Here is a 24633-nt window from a genome sequence, read left to right as displayed (position 1 = left end):
TTAGGGAGTATATAGTATGTGATTTATACTATTAAAGGAGAACTACGGGATGGAAAATTTTATCCCCTATCCTAAGGATAGGTGATAAGTTTCAGATCGCGGGGGGTCCGACCACTGGGGCCCCCCACGATCTCCCGTACGGGGCCGCGGCTCTCTGCATAGAGAGCGCGTGTCGACCACCGCACGAGGCGTCGGCTGACACACGCCCTCCATTTACTGCTATGGGAGAGCCGAAGCGCTGCCTTCGGCAATTTCCGGCGCTCCCATAGCAGTGTATGGAGGGGGCGTGTCCGGCCGCTGCTTCGTGCGGTGGTCAACACGCCCTCTCTAACCAGAGAGCCGGGGCCCCGTACGAGAGATCGCGGGGGGCCCCAGCGGTCGGACGCCCCGCGATCTGAAACTTATCCCCTATCCTTAGGATAGGGGATACATTTTTAAATCCCGTAGTTCTCCTTTAAGTCCTAGAGTATCTGTTTAGAAGGGTTATTTATTGTGCTTTTTTTGTTTATCATTAGGCACTGGGAGGTAATTTTATTAGTTAACTATAGAATACACCATGAAAGGAGATAAAGCTACCAGAATGTAGTGCACAGCCCTTCCTCTGGATAAACACTGCAGGATAAAACTAAATTGACTTTTTTGTTTCAATACTGGTACAGTTTAATATCAAATTCAGCACAAATGGCAGAAAATGCTTTGGTCTAATACTCCATTGCAACAGTCAATTTTCTCTGTTTGATTTCTGAATCTTTTCACTTTGTCATTTAGTAGTAACTGGAAAAACCCACTCATTCCTTAAATGGTTGTTGTCATACAGTAGCCTGTCACTACGTACAGATAAAACCTCAATGCAAAATTCAGAGTGGAAGAAACTTTAAACATCAACTAGATCTGCATGTAAATAGAGTATGGTGCCTGAAGACATAGCCCTGAACTGTAACACGTTCATTTTGTTACATAAAATTCAGAGTTTATGCTCTTTATAACAACATAGTTTTGAATAATATTCTATATTAATCATGAATAATATCCTTGCACTGTTCGATTAAAGTCTATCGCATACTGGAAGCGACGGTGGCAACGGACCCTGATGAGATTGTAAACTCTACTGGCATATAAGCATGCCCATGTGTGAATGCTGTTTAGGTTGAATGATCACTACCAGCCAATATAATCACACCACCTGCACGCTCAACCATGACGGGTGGAAAATTGAAAAGCTGCTCTGTGGTAGCAGATATATACAGTGTATTATTCTGCTAAAATAGTTTGCCTATCTTGACTAAACTTTTTAATATACTCATTCATCACATTCATACATTGGGGTTTAGTTTATGAGCATGTGGGTGAATACAGGCATTTTATACTTCTTAAGGGCAGGGTCACACAGGGCGCATCCTCAGTATCTTTCACGCTGTGGATGTGCTGACGGCAGTCACAGAGGCACTGCATGGAAGCTCACAGCTGCCGCTGGGAAGCTCTGTGTGTCCGCTCGTAGCAGCGGATTTTTACAGTGGGAAGTCCGCCACTACGAGCGGCCAAAGAGAGCTACCCGGCCGCAGCCGAGAGTTTGCTCTGCAGTCCCTCTGTGACTGCCGTCGGCACATTCGCAGCGTAAAATACTGTGCAGATGAGCCGCGTGTGACCCTGCCCTAAAAGTGGTTATCATTGTTACGGTGAGTGCTCCGGTCCGGCTTTCCGACCATGAGCGCTCACCTCCCTGCTCTCCCGTCCGGGCAGCGGTTCGCATCGCGAATCGCAACTCACTTCTCACCTGCCACCGCTCTGGCCTCTGCTTCCCGGCAAACGCGTCCCCCGCCTCCTAGCACGCGCGCGTGCCGACTTCATGAAATTTAAAGGGCCAGTGCACCACTGATTGGTGCCTAGTCCTTCAGCCAAAACTATGTAAGGCAGCTCCGCCCTATCCTCTCTGCCAGATCTTCAGTGCCCCTAGCCTGAGATTAAACTTTCTCAATTGTCTGTTTGACTTGCCCGTGTATTTTGACCCTTATGCTAAGTTATTTGACTACGCACCTTTGCCGTCTGCCTTGACCTTCTGCTAAATCAAACCACCCTTCTGTCTCATCCTTCTGTACCTTGTCTTGCCCAGTTACCTGTGTGGTTGAGTCATATCGGGGGTAGCGACCTGGGTGTCGCCTGCCACAGCAAGCCCATCCTGCCTTGTGGCTGGCTCTGGTGAAGACGAGCGTCACCTTTTCTCTGCTCCCTGATACGGATGTCATCTGCCACACCGGTTAGAGGATCCACATCCAGCAGTGTTACAAAAGTCATGCTAGGCCTGGTAAGGCATAATGCCTACAGACAAGACATACTCCATAATAAAGGGGTATTCCCAATTAAATGTACTTTTCCCTTATCCCCTGTTCTTTTGAAAAAGCTCCATGTAATATTACTTGCAGTAGAAATAAGCAGCCAAATGAAGCTTCTCTTTGTGATGACTGCTGCGAAGGGGCTTAGAGAAGACTAGTTATGTTATAAAGGGGTGTCCAGCTAGGACACCTCTTTAAATGGGCATGGTCAGATCCAAAAAAAACTTTTGTTGTTACTGATAAAAATGAAAGATAATTTGTAGTATGGTTGTTCAAAATTTGTTTAATATTTATAAAAGAAAACAGCCCCTGAAAATCCCACCACTAGGGATCCCCATACCTACTGGGACCCTAACCATTCCTGCAGCAGCATAAGGCTTGTCGGTGAGTCATGGACAAGGCTGCATGAGCAGACACACTTATCACTTCTCACCACCACAAGGAGGGACATTTCCCCTTCCCTTGAGAGTACTTCTAACAATGTGAGCTAATGGAAAGATTTTTTTTTGTTTGTTAATAAATATAGGTGTTAGAAGCATAAAATGAGATGTAGATGGTCAGGATTAGGTACTGTGTAACGTATTAATTCTTCAGAATTTCAGAATATTGCTCTCCTATGGTAGAGACTGTGATAATCCTTCTGTGGCCTAGTAATATATGAAGTGCACAGACTGAGGTATTCTAGTGTAGTATATGTAAACTGTAGTCACCAATGCTGTGACATTTGACAATCATTACATTTCCAGTCATCAATCTTCACATATTAATGTACCTCTTTTCCCTGCAATGTGATGAAGATGAAACTGAAGTTTATACTAAGCGATCAATTCTCACGTTTTTATCTCCAGTATTAGCATTCGAGAGCTGAAGACAATACTCTTCCAGATTAACTTCAAAGTCAGCAGTGCAAAATCACTGAAAGACAAGCTGGTGGTAAGTATTCATTCTAGTATTTGGTACTAAAGATATCACATAGACTATTCTTTTATCTGGTACGCTAACTGATATAAGAATTCTTAAACTAGTTGTTTGCTTTGGGCCAGACTATAAGGGGGGATTCATCGACTGATGTGCATTTGCAAATTTGCCTCCGCAGCCTGTTCTTATTTTGTACACACTGGGTCATGCACAACATAATACATTTTGTACAGCAACTGGGAAAATTACACATTTTCATAGTGGTTTTTCATTGTACAAAAATCTGTGCTAATGATAAATACCCCCCCAAGTGTTTAATTTTCCAGCAGCAGCACCAGAGGGAAAATGGGAGCATTACACATGCAATCCATGCCAGATCCTTCACTGATACAATCAATATTAACACACTAACTAACAGCCAACTAACATAATGAAGAATGCATTTTGGAATTTATTGTTGGCACATTTATTTGGCTACAAAGATCTGGTCAGGAAGCTTGGCAGGGGCGGAATTTCTGAATCATATTAGGCATTAGAACACAGCCAATACACTAAATAACAATATTCTGTACAAATCCATAGTTTTGTATTGCCAGCACTACACAAGACCCAGAAGTGACTGCTCTCCTTTTGTCTTCTGTTTTGACATGCCTCTCCATCCTACTTGAATTGAAAGGGTTCTAACTAGTGTTTTATTATTTTGTAGGACATTGGGATCCACAGAGATGACCTCAGTTTTGAGCATGTACATATGTTCTACAAGAAAATGATGTTTGATTATCAGAGATCTGTAAGTGCAGAAACCCCCCTAAATGTAACCCACTGTTTTGCTCTTATAGGGCTGATCCATCTGGACCACCCTGTTCCATATACTCTACTGTAATAGGTCATATGCTCTAGGAATATGTGTGGTAGCTCCTATCATCTCCATGTACTCTTTAGGTAAAAAAAAAAAAAAACAGAGACTCTAGGACTGAAGATTTTGCATGTGCAGTTTTTTGAGAAGCAAATTAAAATATTCTTCTTCTTTTAAGATTCTGGATGAATTCAGGAAGGATTCTTCAGTATTTATTTTGGGGTAAGAATGTATTATATGATTTCAAATAAAAATGGCAACACATAACTCATGCTATATATAATTGGTCTTCAACTTGCCTCTCTCCAGTGAAAAACTAAAGTCCCAGCATGCCCCATCAGCCTGCAGCATGCTGGGAGTTTCTGTTTTGCAACAGCTGGAGATCATCCACAGGTTAAAAGGAGCACATTTCCCAGATGTAAATAGTGCTATTCCTGATAGCAATATAACTTAACTTCTATTAGGATTACATAAATATATAAAAAAAACTAAAACAGGAGCGCAAGTGTACTAGTACGAAGCAGACAATTTTTGAAAGTCTGCGGTCATGCAGCTATAGTGTCACCATTAAGGGGCAAAACTGAGTGAATCCTACTCCCATCATGGAACAGGGTCTGTTCCATGTTGGGGGCACTAGTACAGGGGCTGAGAGATTGATCACATCGGGTCTCACTTTTGAGACCCGATCCGATCAGAAGTTATTAAGCAGGGAAGCGGGCGGAATGCTCTGCTCCCCAGCAATGTACAGTGTACAAAGGAATATAATACTGTATTGGCCCTTGGTCATAACTAGACCAAAGTGTAAGCAAATTGTAAGGACTGACCGACTTTGGTAGTGATGTCCTCCTGCATGGCTCCTCAGCACAAGAGGACGTCACTGCCGCAGCACACTGATTTAAAGTGGCCAAGGCGCTGCCTTTTCAGCATCTCGGGCCACAGCCACTTAGTACAATGAGTGGTGGTAGCGGCTGCTGCTGCACCAGGGCTAATTTGATTCTATCCCGCGGCGGGCGCTTACTGAAAAAAAATTCATAGAAAATTACCAGCAGCAACATAGAAATACCGGCTGCGGCAGTAAATTATCGGCTGGGTGGCAACCCTATTTACAGTGTCCATTTACAGCATTTAGGTGAGACATATTGAACAGTTCCAGTAAATCAATATAACTAGAGTTGAGTGAACTTACAGTAAATTTGCCCATAACAAGCCTCGCAGCTTTACTCTGCATAAATTAGTTCAGCTTTCCAAGTGCTCCGGTTGCCTGGAAAAATCCGGAATGAAAGTGTTAGGATCAGGAATAGCACTGTGTGCCTCTAGAAATGTGGTCCTTTGTTTTACTGCTGTAAGTAATGTTATGACCTTCCAGTGGATTTTGTGTCCAATTGTTGATTAAGGATTCATCCACAGGTTAGGGACCACCGCGTTTTATCACTTAACTGAGAGCAGTGGTAGTGGTGCAGGTTTGTGCTGGTGGTGTCCAGTATACAATATTCTGCATATGACCAGCTACTAATTCTTGCCATTCTCTGGACTGATAGTGTCAGGAAGAGATTGTTTTTTTCTACTGATGTGCTCCTCAGCTGGAGGTTATGCTCATAGGTGAAATGGCCCTCCTGTAAAGTTATCTCTTTGAAGAATACTACAGCGAGTTCATCCTGAAAAACCTAATGTCAGGAAATAATAGATTGGTCGTTCATATTAGCTTTGTTCAAATTTATAAAACTGATATTACAGAAGTAAAAGATTTTGTAAAACATGCATATAAAATAATGGACCGTTATCTTCATTTTTATTTCTGTTTCTCAATTTCTCTGACGGAATTGTGTGTTAGAAATAAAAACACTGATGTGAACCCAACCTTACTTTCAATACACAAAATGTAGATAGCATAGACTTTAGGTTTATGGATGTTTTGCTCACATGTAGTTCAATATCACTATAACTTGCCAGTCTGGTTATATTTCTCAGAAATGTTGATCGAGCTGAAGCTTCCGCTGTTCATTTGCATGACTTTCAAAGGTTTTTACAACATGAACAACAGGTAAGTAAATTCCAGAGTTGTGTTTTCTTAGCAACAAAGTCATCTGATGAAAGCTCCATTATACATATTGGCCCTAATTTACTAATGTCAACCCAACTCTTTTTCTCGGGTTGTGCGACCAAATTTGTGTTGCATAGCCCATGCACCACTTTGTGAGACACAATTTCCAGACACAAAATATCATCACTCAGAGGGTTTTTTAAACTCGTCAAAATGTGCGTGGTTAGCCAAAAAAAGGGGCGGTTGTTTCAACAAAAAAGCAAAAACACTCTGAGTATGATGAAAAACTCACAGGAAAATGTGTGAATTTTGCTTCACCGAAACCTGACAGCTCTGAGCTGTCGGGAAATTACTCAAAACTAAGTGAATCCTACTCCCATCATGGAACAGGGTCTGTTCCATGTTGGGGGCAGTAGTACAGGGGCTGAGAGATTGATCACATCGGGTCTCACTTATGAGACCCTGTTACGCCTAGCGCTCCGGGCCCCCGCTCCTCCCCGGAGCGCTCACGGCGTCTTTCTCCCTGCAGCTCCCCGGTCAGTCCCGCTGACCGGGAGCGCTGCTCTGTCATGGCCGTTGGGGATGCGATTCGCACAGCGGGACGCGCCCGCTCGCGAATCGCATCCCAGGTCACTTACCCGTTCCCGTCCCCTGCTGTCATGTGCTGGCGCGCGCGGCTCCGCTCTCTAGGGCGCGCGCGCGCCAGCTCCCTGAGACTTAAAGGGCCAGTGCACCAATGATTGGTGCCTGGCCCAATTAGCTTAATTGGCTTCCACCTGGTCCCTGACTATATCTAACCTCCTCCCATGCACTTCCTTGCCGGATCTTGTTGCCCTTGTGCCTAGTGAAAGCGTTTTGTGTGTTTAAAGCCTGTGTACCAGAACTTCTGCTATCTCCCCTGACTACGAACCTTGCCGCCTGCCCCCGACCTTCTGCTACGTCCGACTTTGCTTCTGCCTACTCCCTTGTACCTCGCCTATCTTCAGCAGTCTGAGAGGTGAGCCGTTGCTAGTGGATACGACCTGGTCACTACCGCCGCAGCAAGACCATCCCGCTTTGCGGCGGGCTCTGGTGAAAACCTGTAGTGGCTTAGAACCGGTCCACTAGCGCGGTCCTCGCCATCCCTCTCTGGCACAGAGGATCCACTACCTACCAGCCGGCATCGTGACAGTAGATCCGGCCATGGATCCCGCTGAAGTTCCTCTGCCAGTTGTCGCTGACCTCCCTACGCTGGTCGCCCAGCAAGCTCGTCAGATCGCCCAACAAGATCACCAGCTGTCGTACTTGACCACCATGACACAGCAACTCCAGTCACAACTACAGCAAGTACAGTCACAGCTACAGCAGCAACAACCATCTCCTCCGCCAGCTCCTGCACCCCTTCCGCAGCGAGTGGCCACTCCTAGCCTCCGCCTGTCCTTGCCGGACAAATTTAATGGGGACTCTAAGTTTTGCCGTGGCTTTCTTTCGCAATGTTCCCTGCACTTGGAGATGATGTCGGACCAGTTTCCTACTGAAAGGTCTAAGGTGGCTTTCGTAGTCAGCCTTCTGTCTGGAAAAGCCCTGTCATGGGCCACACCGCTCTGGGACCGCAATGACCCCGTCACTGCCTCTGTACACTCCTTCTTCTCGGAAATTCGAAGTGTCTTTGAGGAACCTGCCCGAGCCTCTTCTGCTGAGACTGCCCTGCTGAACCTGGTCCAGGGTAATTCCTCCGTTGGCGAGTACGCCATACAATTCCGTACTCTTGCTTCTGAACTATCCTGGAATAATGAGGCTCTCTGCGCGACCTTTAAAAAAGGCCTATCCAGCAACATTAAAGATGTTCTGGCCGCACGAGAGACTCCTGCTAACCTGCATGAACTCATTCATCTAGCCACTCGCATTGACATGCGTTTTTCTGAGAGGCATCAAGAGCTCCGCCAGGAAAAAGACTTAGATCTCTGGACACCTCTCCCACAGTCTCTACTGCAATCTGCGCCTAGGCCTCCCGCCGAGGAGGCCATGCAAGTGGATCGGTCTCGCCTGACCCTGGAAGAGAGGAATCGCCGTAAGGAAGAGAATCTTTGTCTGTACTGTGCCAGTACTGAACATTTTTTGGTGGATTGCCCAATCCGTCCTCCACGTCTGGGAAACGCACGCTCGCACCCAGCTCTCGTGGGTGTGGCGTCTCTTGATGCTAAGTCGGCTTCTCCACGTCTCACGGTGCCTGTTCGGATTTCTACTTCAGCCAGCTCTCCCCTCTCAGCCGTGGCCTGCCTGGACTCTGGAGCTTCTGGGAATTTTATTCGGGAGTCCTTAGTGAATAAATTCCGCATTCCGGTGACCCGTCTTGTCAAGCCACTCCACATTTCCGCGGTCAACGGAGCCAGGTTGGATTGCACCGTGCGTTACCGCACGGAGCCCCTCCTAATGTGCATCGGACCTCATCACGAGGAAATTGTATTTTTTGTCCTTCCTAATTGCACTTCTGAAGTTCTCCTTGGACTACCCTGGCTTCAACACCATTCCCCAACCCTGGATTGGTCCACTGGGGAGATCAAGAGTTGGGGTCCCTCTTGTTCCAAGGACTGCCTTCAACCGGTTCCCAGTACTCCCTGCCGTGACCCTGTGGTTCCTCCTGTATCCGGTCCCCCTAAGGTCTTTAAGGACTCTGCCTGCCACAGGAAATGCCTCTCCCCCCCTCCCAGTCCCATCAGGCAAGCCTCTGTGTCCCCTCATGGCCCTCGTCCTGGTGTCACACTGCCCCGTGCCAGGTCTCGCCCTCTGCCCTCTCTCCCCATTCCTACTCCTGCTGTTCTGCCTGCCGTTGAGGAATCCCTCCATCCTTTCCCGGTGTCCTCATCCCAGGGGAGGCAGTTACCGGACAAAGAGAAGGGGAGACCTAAGGGGGGGGGGTACTGTTACGCCTAGCGCTCCGGGCCCCCGCTCCTCCCCGGAGCGCTCACGGCGTCTTTCTCCCTGCAGCTCCCCGGTCAGTCCCGCTGACCGGGAGCGCTGCTCTGTCATGGCCGTTGGGGATGCGATTCGCACAGCGGGACGCGCCCGCTCGCGAATCGCATCCCAGGTCACTTACCCGTTCCCGTCCCCTGCTGTCATGTGCTGGCGCGCGCGGCTCCGCTCTCTAGGGCGCGCGCGCGCCAGCTCCCTGAGACTTAAAGGGCCAGTGCACCAATGATTGGTGCCTGGCCCAATTAGCTTAATTGGCTTCCACCTGGTCCCTGACTATATCTAACCTCCTCCCATGCACTTCCTTGCCGGATCTTGTTGCCCTTGTGCCTAGTGAAAGCGTTTTGTGTGTTTAAAGCCTGTGTACCAGAACTTCTGCTATCTCCCCTGACTACGAACCTTGCCGCCTGCCCCCGACCTTCTGCTACGTCCGACTTTGCTTCTGCCTACTCCCTTGTACCTCGCCTATCTTCAGCAGTCTGAGAGGTGAGCCGTTGCTAGTGGATACGACCTGGTCACTACCGCCGCAGCAAGACCATCCCGCTTTGCGGCGGGCTCTGGTGAAAACCTGTAGTGGCTTAGAACCGGTCCACTAGCGCGGTCCTTGCCATCCCTCTCTGGCACAGAGGATCCACTACCTACCAGCCGGCATCGTGACAGACCCGATCCGATCAGAAGTTATTAAGCAGGGAAGCGGGCGGAATGCTCTGCTCCCCAGCGATGTACAATGTACTTTTACTTTCATTTTTAAATTCCCCGCTGGGAGCCCTGAATGGCCGGTACTGAGGCATTCAGGGCTCCCGGCGGGGTTTCCAAATAGAAGCACTGTGGTGGGAAAAGATATATAGAACTGGGAGTTATATATCTGGCCCCTCGCAGTGCTTCTATATGTCTTGCCCCCCTGCTGCGCTATATAAGTCTTGCTCCCTGCAGCGCATTTATATAGGTATTGTCCCCCACAGCGCAATCATATGCCCCTGCAGTGCATGTGTATACATATTTCCCCCCCGCAGCACTATCATAATCCCCCAGCAGCGCTATGAATGAAAAGTATTCTAACAGCCGGCCGGCCCGATGCGCTGCTGAAAGAATACTTGTCATTCATAGCGCTGCAGTGGCATCTGTATATATATGCGCTGCAGGGGTCAGACATATATCCATATGTCTGGCCCCCACAGCGCTTCTATAATCAAATGCCTCCACAGTGCTATGAATGAAAAGAATTCTATCAACAGCGCATTGGGCCAGCTTCCCGGCCAGATGCACTGCTGTTAGAATACTTTTCATTCATAGAGCTGTGGAGGCATATGATTATAGAAGTGCTGTGGGGGCTAGACATATAGCGATATCTGGCCCCCACAGTGCTTCTATGTACATTTGCTGCCGCAGCGCTGTGACAAATATTCTTTCAGCAGCGCATTGGGCCGGCTGGCTTCCCGATCCGATGTGCTGCTAATAGAATACTTTTCATTCATAGCGCTACCAGGGGCTTATGACAGCACTGCGGGGGAAAATATATATACACATGCGTTGCGGGGGACAATACCTATATAAATGTGCTGTGGGAGGTAAGACTTATATAGCGCAGCTGGGGGGCAAGATATATAGAAGCGCTGCACCACTTCTATTTGAAAACCCCGCCGGGAGCCCTGAATGGCTCCTCAGTACCGGCCATTCAGGGCTCCCGGCGGGGAATTTAAAAATGAAAGTAAAAGTACACTGTACGTCGTTGGGGAGTAGCATACCGCCCGCTCCCCTGCTTTATAACTTTTGACCGGATCAGGTCTCAGAAGTGAGACCCGGTGCCATCAATCCCTCAGCCCCTGTACTACTGTAGTAGTACAAGCACTAATGTAGTCTGAATTTACAGAGGCAGATGGCAGTGTGAATGCAGCCTTTCAACATGTTACATTGTACAACTTTTTAAAATTCTTTTTGACCCATATATCTTTATCTGTTCTGTGTTTGCTTCTCCCTTTCCTATCTTTAATTGGATGTTTCTGTAATCATCTTAGCAATACTGCCTGTCAGGGCAGAATACATTTCTTGCAACAGATTTAAACCTGTGTGACACACAAAAAAAAATGTAAAAAGAAAAACACTCCACATTAAACTCGGGCTTTAGTAAATCTGGGCAATTTTGTTATTTCAGGTATTGGGCGCTGCTATGGTCCAAGGTTTTCATTTGTATATATTCACTGTTATTGAATACAACCAGATTAGACCTACCAAGAATGCCTTTTAAGGCTACTTTGATGCTTTATTTTAGGAGACTGCTGATCAGCATTGTGTTATGAAAGATAAAGTGGTATACACACAGTGCACTTAAACCAGTAGGACAGTAATGTGTACTTCTGCAACCAACTTTTTTTTTCTATTGGTCCAAAGTGATTTAAAATGCATAGTTTAGGTGTCCACAGCCCCTATACAGATTTGTCAGACAAAGCCTGAGCGGTGTGATCCTGCAGCCTCTCTATTCTCTATCACTCCTCTTCATACTACCCTGTCTGATGCACTGAAACATAAAATGTCTCCTCTTTCCAGACCATACAGTCAGAAAGTGGGCACAATGTAACCCAAGCCTCTGTTGGCATTGCAGTAATCATTACAGAGTAATCATATTTACTTTTAAAGGAAAACTGTCATCAATGTCACCGCACTACCTGCTGTTAGAGGCCGGTTGCGCGTGTGACACTGATGACAGCCATATTCACTTGCCTGTGATCCGTGCTCCTATTGTCTGTTCCCTCCGTTCGGCTGGCAGGCTTGGGACACAGGTGGGGCTTTGTGATGTCACGGCTGCTGTTTCTCTGCTGGGTCCTGCTACAAGCAAGCCTAGGGAAACAGCAGGGGTGATGTACCGAAGCACCGCCCTTTTCCAAAGCCTTCCGGCTGAACAGCGGGAGCAGATGAAGATACTGGGACAACGGGAGCATGGATCGCGGACACATGAGTATGGTTGTCATCAGTGTCACCACACTAACCTGCTGTTACAGGCAGGTAGTGCAGATGACACTGATGACAACCATACCTTTAAAAGTAAATATGATTACTCCCTGATGATTACTGATATGCCAACAGAGGCTTGGGTGTCCTCTTCATGTTTAGTTTCTGGTTTGCTAAAAAGCAACCTATGCAAATTAGTGAAATGGAACTAAAAAATGGTGAAGGAAAAAAATAGCTTTGGGTGTTAATAAGGATAATTAAAGTGTAACTCCGATCACTGTTTAAATCTCCCACAACTTTGTAGTAAGAGACTTGTCTGAGACTAAAGCAATCAGTATATGGATGTGCCTTAAGTCCCATTCAATTCAATAGGACTCCTGATAGTTGTAGTTTTGGGCTACAAATTTGTGGGAGATTTTCTGCCAATGGAGCATGACTGGAGTTACGCTTTAAGAAAAAAAATTTGAGGCTTTAAAGGGAACCTGTCACATGCAGTCCAAGATTAATATATATAGTTTTGTGGCAAAAGGTTTAGGAGAATTTGCATTTCTTCATGTAAAAAAATGATTCAAGGCTAAGTAGTAGTAAGATGGAATTTCTCTCAGTGTCTGAAAGCTTTCTAAATATTTCCTTCTCATATATGCCTGGGGGTAGTCTATAAATCATGAGGAAGTAATTCTCAGTCTTCTAGTTTAAGCCTCTGTAGCTGCCACACCAGCACTCCTGGTGTCTGTGTTTCATAGCTACTTCCTAGTGCAGGCATAGACAACCTTCGGCACTGCAGACGTTTTGGACTACATTTCCCATGATGCTTTGTCAGCATTTTGGCTGTAGGAGTATCATGGGAGATGTTGTCCAAAACATCTGCAGTGCCGAAGGTTGCCTATGCCTGTCCTAGTGACTCGTCGTCCCTGCAGGAGCTGTCCCACTTGACCAATTAATGGTGACATCGGTGTTCCATTTCAGTCAGTAATCGGCTGAATGGGCAATTCTTGTAGGGACAAAGCAACATCAGGTACCAAAAAGTAGCAGTAATAAACTGGGACTAGCAGATCAGCGCAAAATCTGCATAGGCTTGGGATAGGTGTTATTATTTTGACACCACACCCTGATGTGTAAGTACATTTTTGTTACCCTTTCTTTTAGGGCTTATGCACTAAGGGCTTTGTAATTTCCGTTCAGAATTTCCGAGAGAAAACCACTGATTTTGCTGCCCAGTCCATAATGCGCAAGTTCCATAAGAGTGGATCCGAACTCCGCTGAAACAATTAGTCAATGGGACTTTTATTTTATACACCTATTTCTATGGTAAAGTTCAGCACAGAATGAAAGCTGATTTGGGACAATGTGGATCTGTTAAGAAAATTCAGGAAGGAATTTCACTGAACTTCCTCAATGTGCATTTCCTTAGGCCGGTTTCACACGGCAGAATTTCTGCACTGAATTCTGCATGAATTTATAGCCGATACACTTCAATGGGATTCCGCTGTCCATTTTACACAGTGGAAGTTCTGCTGCAGGAATTCCATTGAAGTGAATGGGCTATTAATTTCACCAAAATTTACTGCAGAAATTTCATGCAGAATTCTGTGCAGAAATTCAGCCTTCACAACCTATTTTTACTAGCAGACACAGAAAGGTACAGTAGATAGGTAAGAAAATGTATGAAAATGGGGAAAAACAGTGCTAGAATACACAACAGGACAGGTGCGCAGGGCTCTCGGCTCACACATCACGAGCCCTGCACAGAGCCCTGCTTATTAACTCCCACTTCCTGTAGTTGGTCTCTTTACAGAGACACACAGACAGTAGCTGCAGGGACAGCTTTTTTTTTTACCCAAAATTATAAAAAAAAAATGTAATTACAAATATTCATATCTACTGACCACTTGTGGGCATGTTACCTGCCAAAGAGTGGCATATATTAGGCAGCAAGTAAACAGCTTGTTCTGTTTATATGTAGGAATTATAGACAGCAGGTCCTGTTGGGTGTTCCCAGCATGTAATGGTTAACACATACCAATAGTGGTCCAAGGAAGGACAACTCATGAAAGGGTTATGGCCAGCCAAGGCTCAATGATGCACATGGGGAGCGGAGGTTAGCCTGTCTGGTTCGATCCCTCAGAAGACCTACTGTGGTTGATGAGGTGATGAAAAGTTAATGCTCGAGATGATCAAAAGGTTAACAAAACTCAATATCAATATGAGCAATATTAGACCTCAAGGGTAGTTAGAGTAAAATTATAACATTTATTAACAGTCTAAAATATATAAAGTATATGTACTTGTATTTTAGACTATTAATAAATGTTATAATTCTTTTTTAACTACTCCGGAGGTCTGATATTACTTTTGGTTAACTATTTTTACTTTTCCCCAAGGGTATAAGAGCTTTATATCAGAGACCTTGGCAAGTTAGTAAACTATTTTTTTACCTTGTTCCCCATTCTTTCCGTGAGCTTCTCACTACCATTTCTATATATAAGGGGTCAGAACACACAATGCATCTCAGCTTGCTGTGTTTTGATGCATAACACATCTTTTATATTATTCGGATGACTGAGTACATTTAAATTGCTTAGGCTACATTCACATTTGTGTCAGAGCTCCGGAGGTTCAGGGATGGAGAATGGAGCCAGATGGTCTGATGCACAACAGACACCAATGGATCCCACGAGACCCGATTGACTTCAATGGGTCCCTCAGGTTTCTGTCTGGTGACTGTTTATTTAGCAGGATTTGAGCAGACAAAAATTCCTGCTTAATAAATAAAATCTGTGGTGGAGCCCCCTGAACATACCTTCAACTTAAACTTAGCCCTACCACACACCACAATAATGGCTACATGCTCCTCTATATGCTTCCATGTTATGGAGTGCTAACTGGCCAGGACAGGAGGATGTGTATGAAGGTCAAGAGCCTAAAATATCTGCATTACAAGACGCATGTATATAAAAGGACACTAAATAATTAGCATATTAATACAATTAATTCATGTTTTATTAAAGCAGGGGTCTCAAACTCAAATTATGTGGGGGCCACTGGAGGTAGCGGCTGGGTGAGGCTGGGTCACATGTGCCCCTCACATATAATGCCCCCATCATGCGCACATTAGGTAGCCTTAGCACAAATTCCCCACAATAGGTAGCCGTAGCACAGTTTCCCCATATTAGGTAGCCGTAGCACAGATTCCCCACATTAAGTACCATAGCATAGTTTCCGCACATTAGGTAGCCTTAGCACAGATTCCCCACATTAGGTAGCCTTAGCACAAATTCCCCACATTAGGTAGCCTTAGCACAGATTCCTCACATTAGGTAGCCGTAGCACAGATTCCCCAAATTAAGTAGTGCAGCACAGTTTCCCCACATTGGGTAGCGCAGCAGTTTCCCCACATTGAGTAGCGTAGCACAATTTCCCCACATTAAGTAGCGCAGCACAGTTACCCCATATTAGGTAGCGCAGCACAGATTCCCCACATTAGGTAGCCGTAGCACAGATTCCCCACATTAGGTAGCCATAGCATAGTTTCCCCACATTAGGTAGCCTTAGCACAGATTCCCCACATTAGGTAGCCTTAGCAAAGATTCCCCACATTAGGTAGCCTTAGCACAGATTCCCCACATTAGGTAGCCGTAGCACAGATTCCCCACCTGGACTGCACTACTTACATCTGCCTGCGGGGACTTCCTGGCAGAGGTGCGCGCTATAAGTGACGTCATCGCATGCGCTGCGCAGGACGTCGGCATCCCTGCGCGGGGCTTGCATTGATGTCACTCACCCCGCGCACCTCTGTCAGGAAGTCCCAGCAGGCAAATGTAAGTAACTGTTTAGTGACGGGGCAAGACTGGTTGCCCCGTCATATGCCTGAAGAATTCACCTGCCCAGCGCCTGGAACTGCATGTCCCGGGTGTCGGGCGATACAAATTCCAGATCCCTGGTGCAGGCCTCCAAATTTCGTTCCACGGGCCGCAAATGGCCTGCGGGCAGGGAGTTTGAGACCCCTGTATTAAAGAGTACCTGTCAGTAAACTTTTAATATTTTGTTCCCTTATTTAATTATAAGACTCTTTGCTATTTACTTGCTGTTAAAATTCTCAACCTTTAAATGTTTTTAATGTGATTGAAAAAACAGCCACTAGGTGGCTCTGTTCTGTTCCCTTCACAAGTCAAACAGTTAGTTTGGTCTCCTTCTGGCCTGGCAGGAGACCAAACTCAGGAAGTGTGTCCGGGGCATGATGAGGCACAGCTCTCGCAGGCTTCAGTGACGTTGTGCCTGCTGGGGAATGCCCACTTTCTCCTGACGGGAGCTCACACAATGTGAGCAAGTAGAAAGGTATGATATAAAGCTTTTTAAAGTGCAAAAAAAAAATATTTAAGGGCAGGAAGGTGTGTTAGGAGTAGCTAGGGAATATAATCTGAGTAAGTTTAGAAAATATGGTTTGATGACAGGTACTCTTTAAACCACAAGAAATGGGCAGGCTCTTCAAAACATTTGCTAGTATGTTGGTGCCAGATACCCTAGGGCACTCTGAGAGGTATATTCATACCAGGGCATTCAGAGCATTTTGCATACCTATATTTTAGCAACATCTAAATACCTGCAAACACATGAACAGCTTATCCAAACATAATTACCACAATCTTCTTCTTTGTCATATCCCAAATATCTGAATAAAATAACTAACATGATAATGTTTGCTGATATAAGGGCTACCCCGTTGATACAAGCAAAACCAATCAGCATCAAAACCAATCTCCATAACATAGGGCATGACATTGTATTTCAGAACTGTTATACATAGTAACACCCGCTCATGTTGGGCTATGTAAAATATCTGCTGGCCCAGCACGGGGCTTATTATGTATCCACTCACAATAGAATTTCCTTGCTCATGTAATTATTTATGGCAGCAAAAAAATGAGTAGTAATAAAAAATAAATAAAAGGAAAAGTAAATGGCAGAACAGTATGGCCCATTATGTGTATTGTGGAGCGGGCTGATCAGTAGAGTGGGTTTTGAATATTCTGCCATCCGTTCACAGTACAGCAGGGGTGCGCCATTCAATGTTTGCAGATATTTAACATTTTCTCTACAAATTAAGAAGAAGCTGCTGCTGGGAAAATGATTTGTTCTCTGCACCTTAAATGCCAACAAAAGACCATCATTATTATCCAGATAGACTAAGATTAGCTTGTGATGCTTTTTTGCATATGAAAATGGCCTTTGTTCCCAGTAGGACGAGCTGCAAAAAGGGAACAGCATCTTTCTTTGTCTCTGTGTTTGCATGGGGTAATTAATAAGCCTTTTTACTACCTACATCGGGGCACTGGCTGATGCCACAGATAGTGAGTGCCAGGATTAGCTGCTGTTTACTGTGACAGCTTTTTCCAAACAACCTTACTTATCGCCTACATGGTTTTAACCCTTTCCTGGCCATGTAATCTGAATGTAAACATAGATTTTACCAGCGGCTACTTGTGCCATCAAATGCATTATAAGTGTATTATAAGTGTATTTAACGATGTGCAGAGGGAAATACGCTGCATATTCCCAGATGAGCATATACTCAGGGCTACCCGGCGGCAGCCCTGTGTGTATAGTGAGGTTTGGAAGCGGGGCCGTGTGCGGCCCCGCTTCCAAACCTCACTATACACACAGGGCTGCCGCCGGGTAGCCCTGTGTGTATGCTCATTGGAAAATACGCAGCGCCTTTCCCATTGCCCAACAGATTTTGCACTGCGTAACACTACATGGGACCATACCCTAAGACATTTTCTTCATTGATGGTTTTCAAATAATTTTTGCCAAATGTACAGGTTCTCCAATATATATATATATATATATATATATATATATATATATATATATATGTCTACAGGGAGTGTTGCTGCTGGGACCTCAAGGAATTAGATTTAGAAAATCCAAATTAGGAAAATATGGGGGTGCTTTAAAACATAGCTTTTAATATTAGTACACTAAAATCACACCTCAAAGTATATTAGTGTATAATAATGCCCAACACCAAAATCATATTATTAACTGATACCGAGATTCATACCACTGTACGTGAATTAGTGTATGAACAGCCACACCACACTTGTTTAGTCCCTACGCGTTTCAGCCCCTATCTTGGGCATCATCAGGGGATTTACCACAAACAATACTTGTGTGGACTTATATATATATATATATATATATATATATATATATATGTGGACTTTATATATAAAAGCAGTTACTTAGTTTGAGTAGCACCCGATACATAGTGCTTTACTCAGGGGGTGTAGGGTTCCTGCAGAGGACATTGGCACATAGGACCTGTGAAAAAACCCATAGAGCCATGTAAATGTACAGCATCATATCCAACACACTTATTGTTGTGCTTTGTAACAGACTCACAGTTCCTTATAGTGTCCCGATTACCTGTAAAAGAGGCACACAATAGACAACCTATAAATAAAGGTCCGATGTTCCTGTAAGGAAAAACTAGCTGAACTGCCGCTAGTACGCTACTTACAGTTAACCGCTGCTGCATCTGAACCAGAATCCCGGATGGCGCACAAACCCGCAGTGGCGGGGAGCCGTACTGTCTGACGGCTACACTGTGCTCACCGTCCGGGATCCCGGTGTCTGGCGTCATATCCGGTCAACCCCGGAACTACGTCAGTTCTGTCGTAGTTCCGGGGTTGACCGGATATGACGGCAGACGCCGGGATCCCGGTCGGTGAGCACAGTGTAGCCGTCAGACAGTACCCTGATGATGCCCAAGATAGGGGCTGAAACGCGTAGGGACTAAACAAGTGTGGTGTGGCTGTTCATACACTAATCCACGTACAGTGGTATGAATCTCGGTATCAGTTAATAATATGATTTTGGTGTTGGGCATTATTATACACTAATATACTTTGAGGTGTGATTTTAGTGTACTAATATTAAAAGCTATGTTTTAAAGCACCCCCATATTTTCCCAATTTGGATTTTCTAAATCTGTTTAATGCTGGGAGGTATGAGCCCCTTGCAGGCTCTTGTATGTTTCATGCAATAATCTATATACCTCAAGGAATTAGTTGCAGTCTGTAGGAAGACGAAGCAGCAAGTGTTTTCTTCCCCTAAGCACCACCACAGACAACCATTACATTGAGGTCCATTAAAATCTTTCTAATATCTGGACAGGATGGGTCCTCCAGAGAAATAGGAACTTTTTGTAGCATCTGTTCACTCTAATATTTGGTTTTCCTAAATGGGGTACTCTTTCACTGTAATAACCAACATCTGAAAATATTTTGCCTGGATGCCATGTCACAAATTTTTTATATTGCAATCACTTTGTGTGCCAATATATTCATATGGAACGTGGAACCATGCTATGGCATATGCTGTATCCTATTCCTTAGCAGAAGGGTTCAGGTGGTGATGGGGTGGGAATGTTTAAGTATACCACTCAGATTGTGTCTCTGGCATTGTGTCTCTAGTAAGTGGGCATGGACACTTCAGCTGTCCTAGCACTGCAAGTTTTTTGCTGTAGAAAATTTACAGCATTTCCTGCCCCCATGGCCTTACCCTAAATTATATTTGCCTTCATTACAAATTTGAACATAAGTCACATTTATGTCCTGAAAACCCCTAGGATTACAATTATTGTGTATGCATAACTAGTCTATAACATTGTGTATTAGTTTAAAAAAATACTTCGAAATCACACATTTCACATAAGTCCATGTTACATAAAGTTTTCCAGGACTACAATATTGCTGACCAGTTGTTGGCACAGGCCATTAAAGGGGTACTCCCGTGGAAAACTTTTTTTTTTTTTTTAATCAACTGGTGCCAGAAAGTTAAACAGATTTGTAAATGACTTCTATTAAAAAATCTTAATCCTTCAAGTACTTATTAGCTCCTACTACAGAGGAAATGGTTTTCTTTTTGGAACACAGAGCTCTCTGCTGACATCACGAGCACATTGCTGTCTGCTGACATCTCTGTCCATTTTAAGAACTGTCCAGAGTAGGAGAAAATCCCCATAGTAAACATATGCTGCCCTGGGCAGTTCCTAAAATGGACAGAGATGTCAGCAGAGAGCACTGGGGTCATGATGTCAGCAGACAGCTCTGTGTTCCAAAAGGAAATCCATTTCCCCTGTAGTATTCAGCAGCTAATAAGTACTGGAAGGATTAAGATTTTTTAATAGAAGTCATTTACAAATCTGTTTAACTTTCTGGCACCAGTTGATTTAAGAAATAAATAAATAAAAAAAGGTTTTCAAGTGAGTGACCCTGTTTTTACCCTTCTTACCAAGTGAAAATTGATGCAGGAGATATTAATCTTGTTGCTAATGTCGTAATTTCTTCCAAACTGCTATGGAGGCGGCTGCTGCTTTAGTGAAATGCTTTCTCCCGCCTGCTACGGTGATAACCTCGCCCCTTAAACCTGTGTAGAGGAAGAGTGGTGCAGTTGCCCATAGCAACCAATCAGATCGCTTCTTTCATTTTGCAGAGGCCTTGTTAAAAATGAAAGAAGGGATCTGATTGGTTGCTATGGGCAACTGGGCAACTTTTCCTCTGGACAGGTTTTGATAAATCTCCCCCATACACTTTATTTATAGAAAAAATGTTATGTGAACAAGCGAACTGCAGTAGAAGCACAATAAACAAGCACAGTGCTTAAAAAGCTGTGTCTAGTAAACAAAGAAGGGACCCCTTCAGTCAGCTGACTGGAAAACTGCCATGGTCAAACCTTCCCCAATATATTAATGATATTGTATCTGAAATAATAATAGGATATTAGTATTGCAGTCCCAGAAATACCCTCTTATACACTCTTTTAAATATACTGTCCAGTGTGATAAAGCCACATTTTACTAAAAGGTTTGTAGGATGATAATATTCTTTATTACCCCAAAAGGAATCTTCGGCCCAGGATCTTAATAAAGTTCGTGAACGCATGACCAAATTCATTGATGACACTATGAGGGAAACAGCGGAGCCCTTTTTATATGTGGACGAGGTAAGGAAGCTGTACACAAATGGCCTGTAAATCATGAATGCAGCTCCTCCAAGTGGACTTAGAAATATTGAATCCTTTAAAGAAGCACTAAAGCTATTTTCTTGCACATATTAGGAGAGGGGGGTTCAAACCTGTGTACAGGTGGAGCAGTACAGTTGGTCACATGATCCCTTCTCAGACCCCCAGAGAACTCCATAATTTTTGTGTAGACTGTGTAGCTACTTTCTGTAAACTACAGGGATACAGCAGCTATGAGTTTCCTCTTGTCAGCTCTCAGTAGCCTTTTCTTCCCACCAAACTCTGTCTTCCATATTCTCCTTTCCCCCATGCAAAGTGTGCTGTTGAATATATTAATTCTGCCCTAAGTGACCAGGAGTGCAGTGATAAAGAAGGTGAGCCCACACAACGATTAGCTGCAGGGTTGTGAAACTCACCTGTCTCATGTTGCCTTTGGACAATAAGGATATGGGGTTGTGAGACCCAAATTTGTGGCTGGAAGTACTGAAGCTAGGAGACAGTTATGTGACTTGCATTAGTAAGGAGTTTATGTCATTTAGATTCAAATACTGCCTCTTTACAGTTATGTGGACATTTCTGTACAGTGATCCCTCAGCTTACAATGGCCTAAACATACAATATTTTCAACATACTATGGAATTTTCTGGACCATTGTAACTTTAAACCAGACTCAACATACAATGTAACGGACAGTTCAACATGTCAATGCCTGGAAAATTGACCAATCAGAATGGGCTTTCACTGGTAAAATACCTGTCTGGTGGTTCCTTCCTACAGTACAGGGAGGTATTACATGTTCTACTACTCTTAGCCGCTCTTTTGGACACCAGGTAAGGGCGGCTCCATTTTACTTTTTTTTGGGACACTGTGGCCGACATTTATCATTGTCTTTAGATAGTTTTTTATGTCTAGAAAAGGCGCAAATAAACCCTGCTTGCGCCTTTTTTGCGCCTTTTGATTTACACATTTCTGCTGATTTTGTAATCCACTTATTTTGCAATACAATGATATGGAAGGGTTTTTTGAACTGCGCCTTTTTATGAAATGCGCACAAAAGACGCAAAGCCACTGAAAATTCTTTTAAACTACACCAGCCCAGACATAGCTTAGCTTTTTGGTTTATGTGAAGAGAGAAATTTCAGAAAATGTGACCAGCAAATATTTATCAAATGCTCTGTGACCATTTAATACATTTGATGCTCCTACACATTCCCAGTACACACAAAAAAGGTGTAGAAAAATGCTTTACTTACACCTACAATGATAAATGCCGGCCTGTGTGTATTATACAGCATCCTGAAGAAGCTTCTGTCCTCTACATAGACAGCTCTTACTTACTTTTATATGTAAGGACTTGTTTTATGTATATTAGTTATCTACTTATTTTTAGTTAATTCCCACTTTTTACTATTTTTGGATGACATTTTGGGGCTTCAGAACCAATCACCAGTTTTCCATAGAGTTATGGTCTCAACATACAATGGTTTCAACATACAATGGTCGTCTTGAAACAAATTAATATTGTAACTTGAGGGACAACTATATTTATGTAGCCTGGCCTTCTAGTTCTGTGCAATTCTTAACTATGGTATGTTTTCAAAATATATCCTATCCTTATGGGCTTCTATCTCTTTCAGTTTCTGACCTACTTATTTTCAAAAGAAAACAGCATCTGGGATGAGAAATATGATGAGATTACCATACAGAACATGAATAATCCGCTGTCACATTACTGGATTTCTTCCTCACATAATACGTGAGTATTGATGAAAATGTAATCCTGTGGGTGCCAGGAATAATCTATATTTCATTGTCTTTGGAACACCTCTGGCACCAGTATTGTAATATAAAAGGTAAAACTGATGTAACTGCTATTGTAGTAAATGATCGGACATTTGCACTACATAATCTAAGAAAGCAAGCAAAGAAAGTGTTGATAAAAATGTCTACTTTCACATATACAGTTTTTGTATAGAACTAATCTATATAAAAGCAATATTAACGTTTGTACATTTATTACATTACTTACCTTGTAGTGATATTAAAGGGGTACTCCGCCCCCAGACATCTTATCCCCTATCCAAATGATAGGGGATAAGATGTCTGATCACAGGGATCCCGCCGCTGGGGACCCCTGTAATCTCGACATCCGGTGAACGAAGGGTGGTTTGGAATACTTTACTCTTGGGGCTTTATTTTTAGCATGTGACCCCAGTATGCTTGTTTATTTTTATGTTTCCCCATTTGTTTTGTTGTGCAAATGTTGCAGATAGTACACTGGTAGACATTGATGTAATGTTATTTTCCTTATTAGTTACAGCTTTATATTGATTTTGCATACATTTTGCAAGCATTCCTGCCATATGAGTAGGAACTGCTGCTAATGCAATGTTTCTAATATCACCTCTTTAGCCATGTTTTAACTATAAACCTGTAAAAGGTCTCTGAAGAATGCAATAACAATCTCACTTTCTCGTAACATGTGATTTGCATTTTCCAGCCTGATTTTTTTGTGGAATTTCACATTGGTGCCAAAATGCTTTTTTTGGGGGGTTAAATGGAAAAAGTGGTGCAAAAAAAGAAATAAAAAAAAGCATATTTTTAAAGCTATGAAAATGTGGTAAGGAAAAAAAAGCATGATTAATATTACTGTAACAGCTTCATCCCCGGTTCTGTAAATGCTTAAGGCTGTCTTAGGCAACCCTTAGCAATTGAGCGCAGATAACATAGATCAATGTAATGCAATAGCATTATATTGATTTATAGTCAACAATGAGAAATAAAGAATGAGGACATTCACCAAATAAAATAAAAGAAGATAGTGAAAGACGCCACTCCAAAATAGTTCACAAAACAGATAGTGGTTTATTCACCCATACAAATACAAGTGATGCGATATTGCGACCTCTACTGAGGTTTTTCTCATTTCTCATGACCTCAGTAGAGGTTGAAACGTTGCATCACTTGTATTTGTATGGGTGAATAAACCACTATCTGTTTTGTAAACTATTTTGGAGTGCTGTCTTCCACTATCTTCTTCTATTGGATTTTGACCGTGGTCAGGCCTTTGCTCCCCTATATGGGACTCTTGCAAGTCTTATAGGCATAGTAGACATGATTTCTGTGTTGATTACTCCATTAAGGTAACCTGAAAATAGACAAAGTATTAAGACAGAATAAGGGATTTAGAAATATCTATACTGTAGTTTTTTAAAGCCTGATCATTACTGGTATCCTACAAGGGTTTTTCATCAATGTACAGTATAATGGCTGGAGTTTTCTGTAAACAGTAGTGTTCATAAAAAATGAATGGATGAATTTTCACAGTGATCAGGGGACTAGCTTTGACTGAAATAAGACCCTTTAAATATAACATAGCTTACTACTATGCGCTTCGTTCTTGATGTCCAATTCATTCTGGCTTTTCCAATTTATTTCACAAAAGCTGTTTAGCAGCCCATAGGGAGGATAGTACAGTGCATCATTTATAGCTGTACGGTGGAGATGACCTTACTATGAAACCCACAGAGGAGAAAGGCCAGCGATACAGTACAAAAATACATATATAA

General features: G+C 43.6%; 1 protein-coding gene and 1 long non-coding RNA gene across 8 annotated transcripts in view; one reads left to right on the top strand and one right to left on the bottom strand.

Moving 5' to 3' along the window:
* The window catches only part of LOC130276448 (uncharacterized), a 69556-nt gene extending 63794 nt beyond the window's left edge, over window positions 1-5762 (bottom strand). Inside the window, exons 1-2 of the long non-coding RNA XR_008845122.1 lie at window positions 5291-5762; window positions 3103-3245 (exon numbers count right to left, since the gene is read on the bottom strand). This is a non-coding gene — a long non-coding RNA (uncharacterized LOC130276448). The remainder of the gene's footprint in view (window positions 1-3102; window positions 3246-5290) is intronic.
* PLCG2 (phospholipase C gamma 2) overlaps window positions 1-24633 on the top strand; it is a 203758-nt gene that overhangs the window by 88695 nt on the left and 90430 nt on the right. For all 7 annotated transcript variants that reach the window (XM_056525832.1, XM_056525825.1, XM_056525831.1 and 4 more), the window contains exons 6-11: window positions 3179-3263; window positions 3955-4038; window positions 4283-4326; window positions 6073-6145; window positions 20945-21046; window positions 22702-22820. In XM_056525832.1, the coding sequence (XP_056381807.1) occupies window positions 3179-3263; window positions 3955-4038; window positions 4283-4326; window positions 6073-6145; window positions 20945-21046; window positions 22702-22820 (507 nt within the window). The remainder of the gene's footprint in view (window positions 1-3178; window positions 3264-3954; window positions 4039-4282; window positions 4327-6072; window positions 6146-20944; window positions 21047-22701; window positions 22821-24633) is intronic.

The sequence above is a fragment of the Hyla sarda genome, chromosome 6 (assembly GCF_029499605.1).
Source record: "Hyla sarda isolate aHylSar1 chromosome 6, aHylSar1.hap1, whole genome shotgun sequence".
NCBI lineage: Eukaryota > Metazoa > Chordata > Amphibia > Anura > Hylidae > Hyla > Hyla sarda.
The sequence above is the reverse complement of the archived record's forward strand: the minus strand, read 5'-3'. Positions and strand labels throughout refer to the sequence as shown.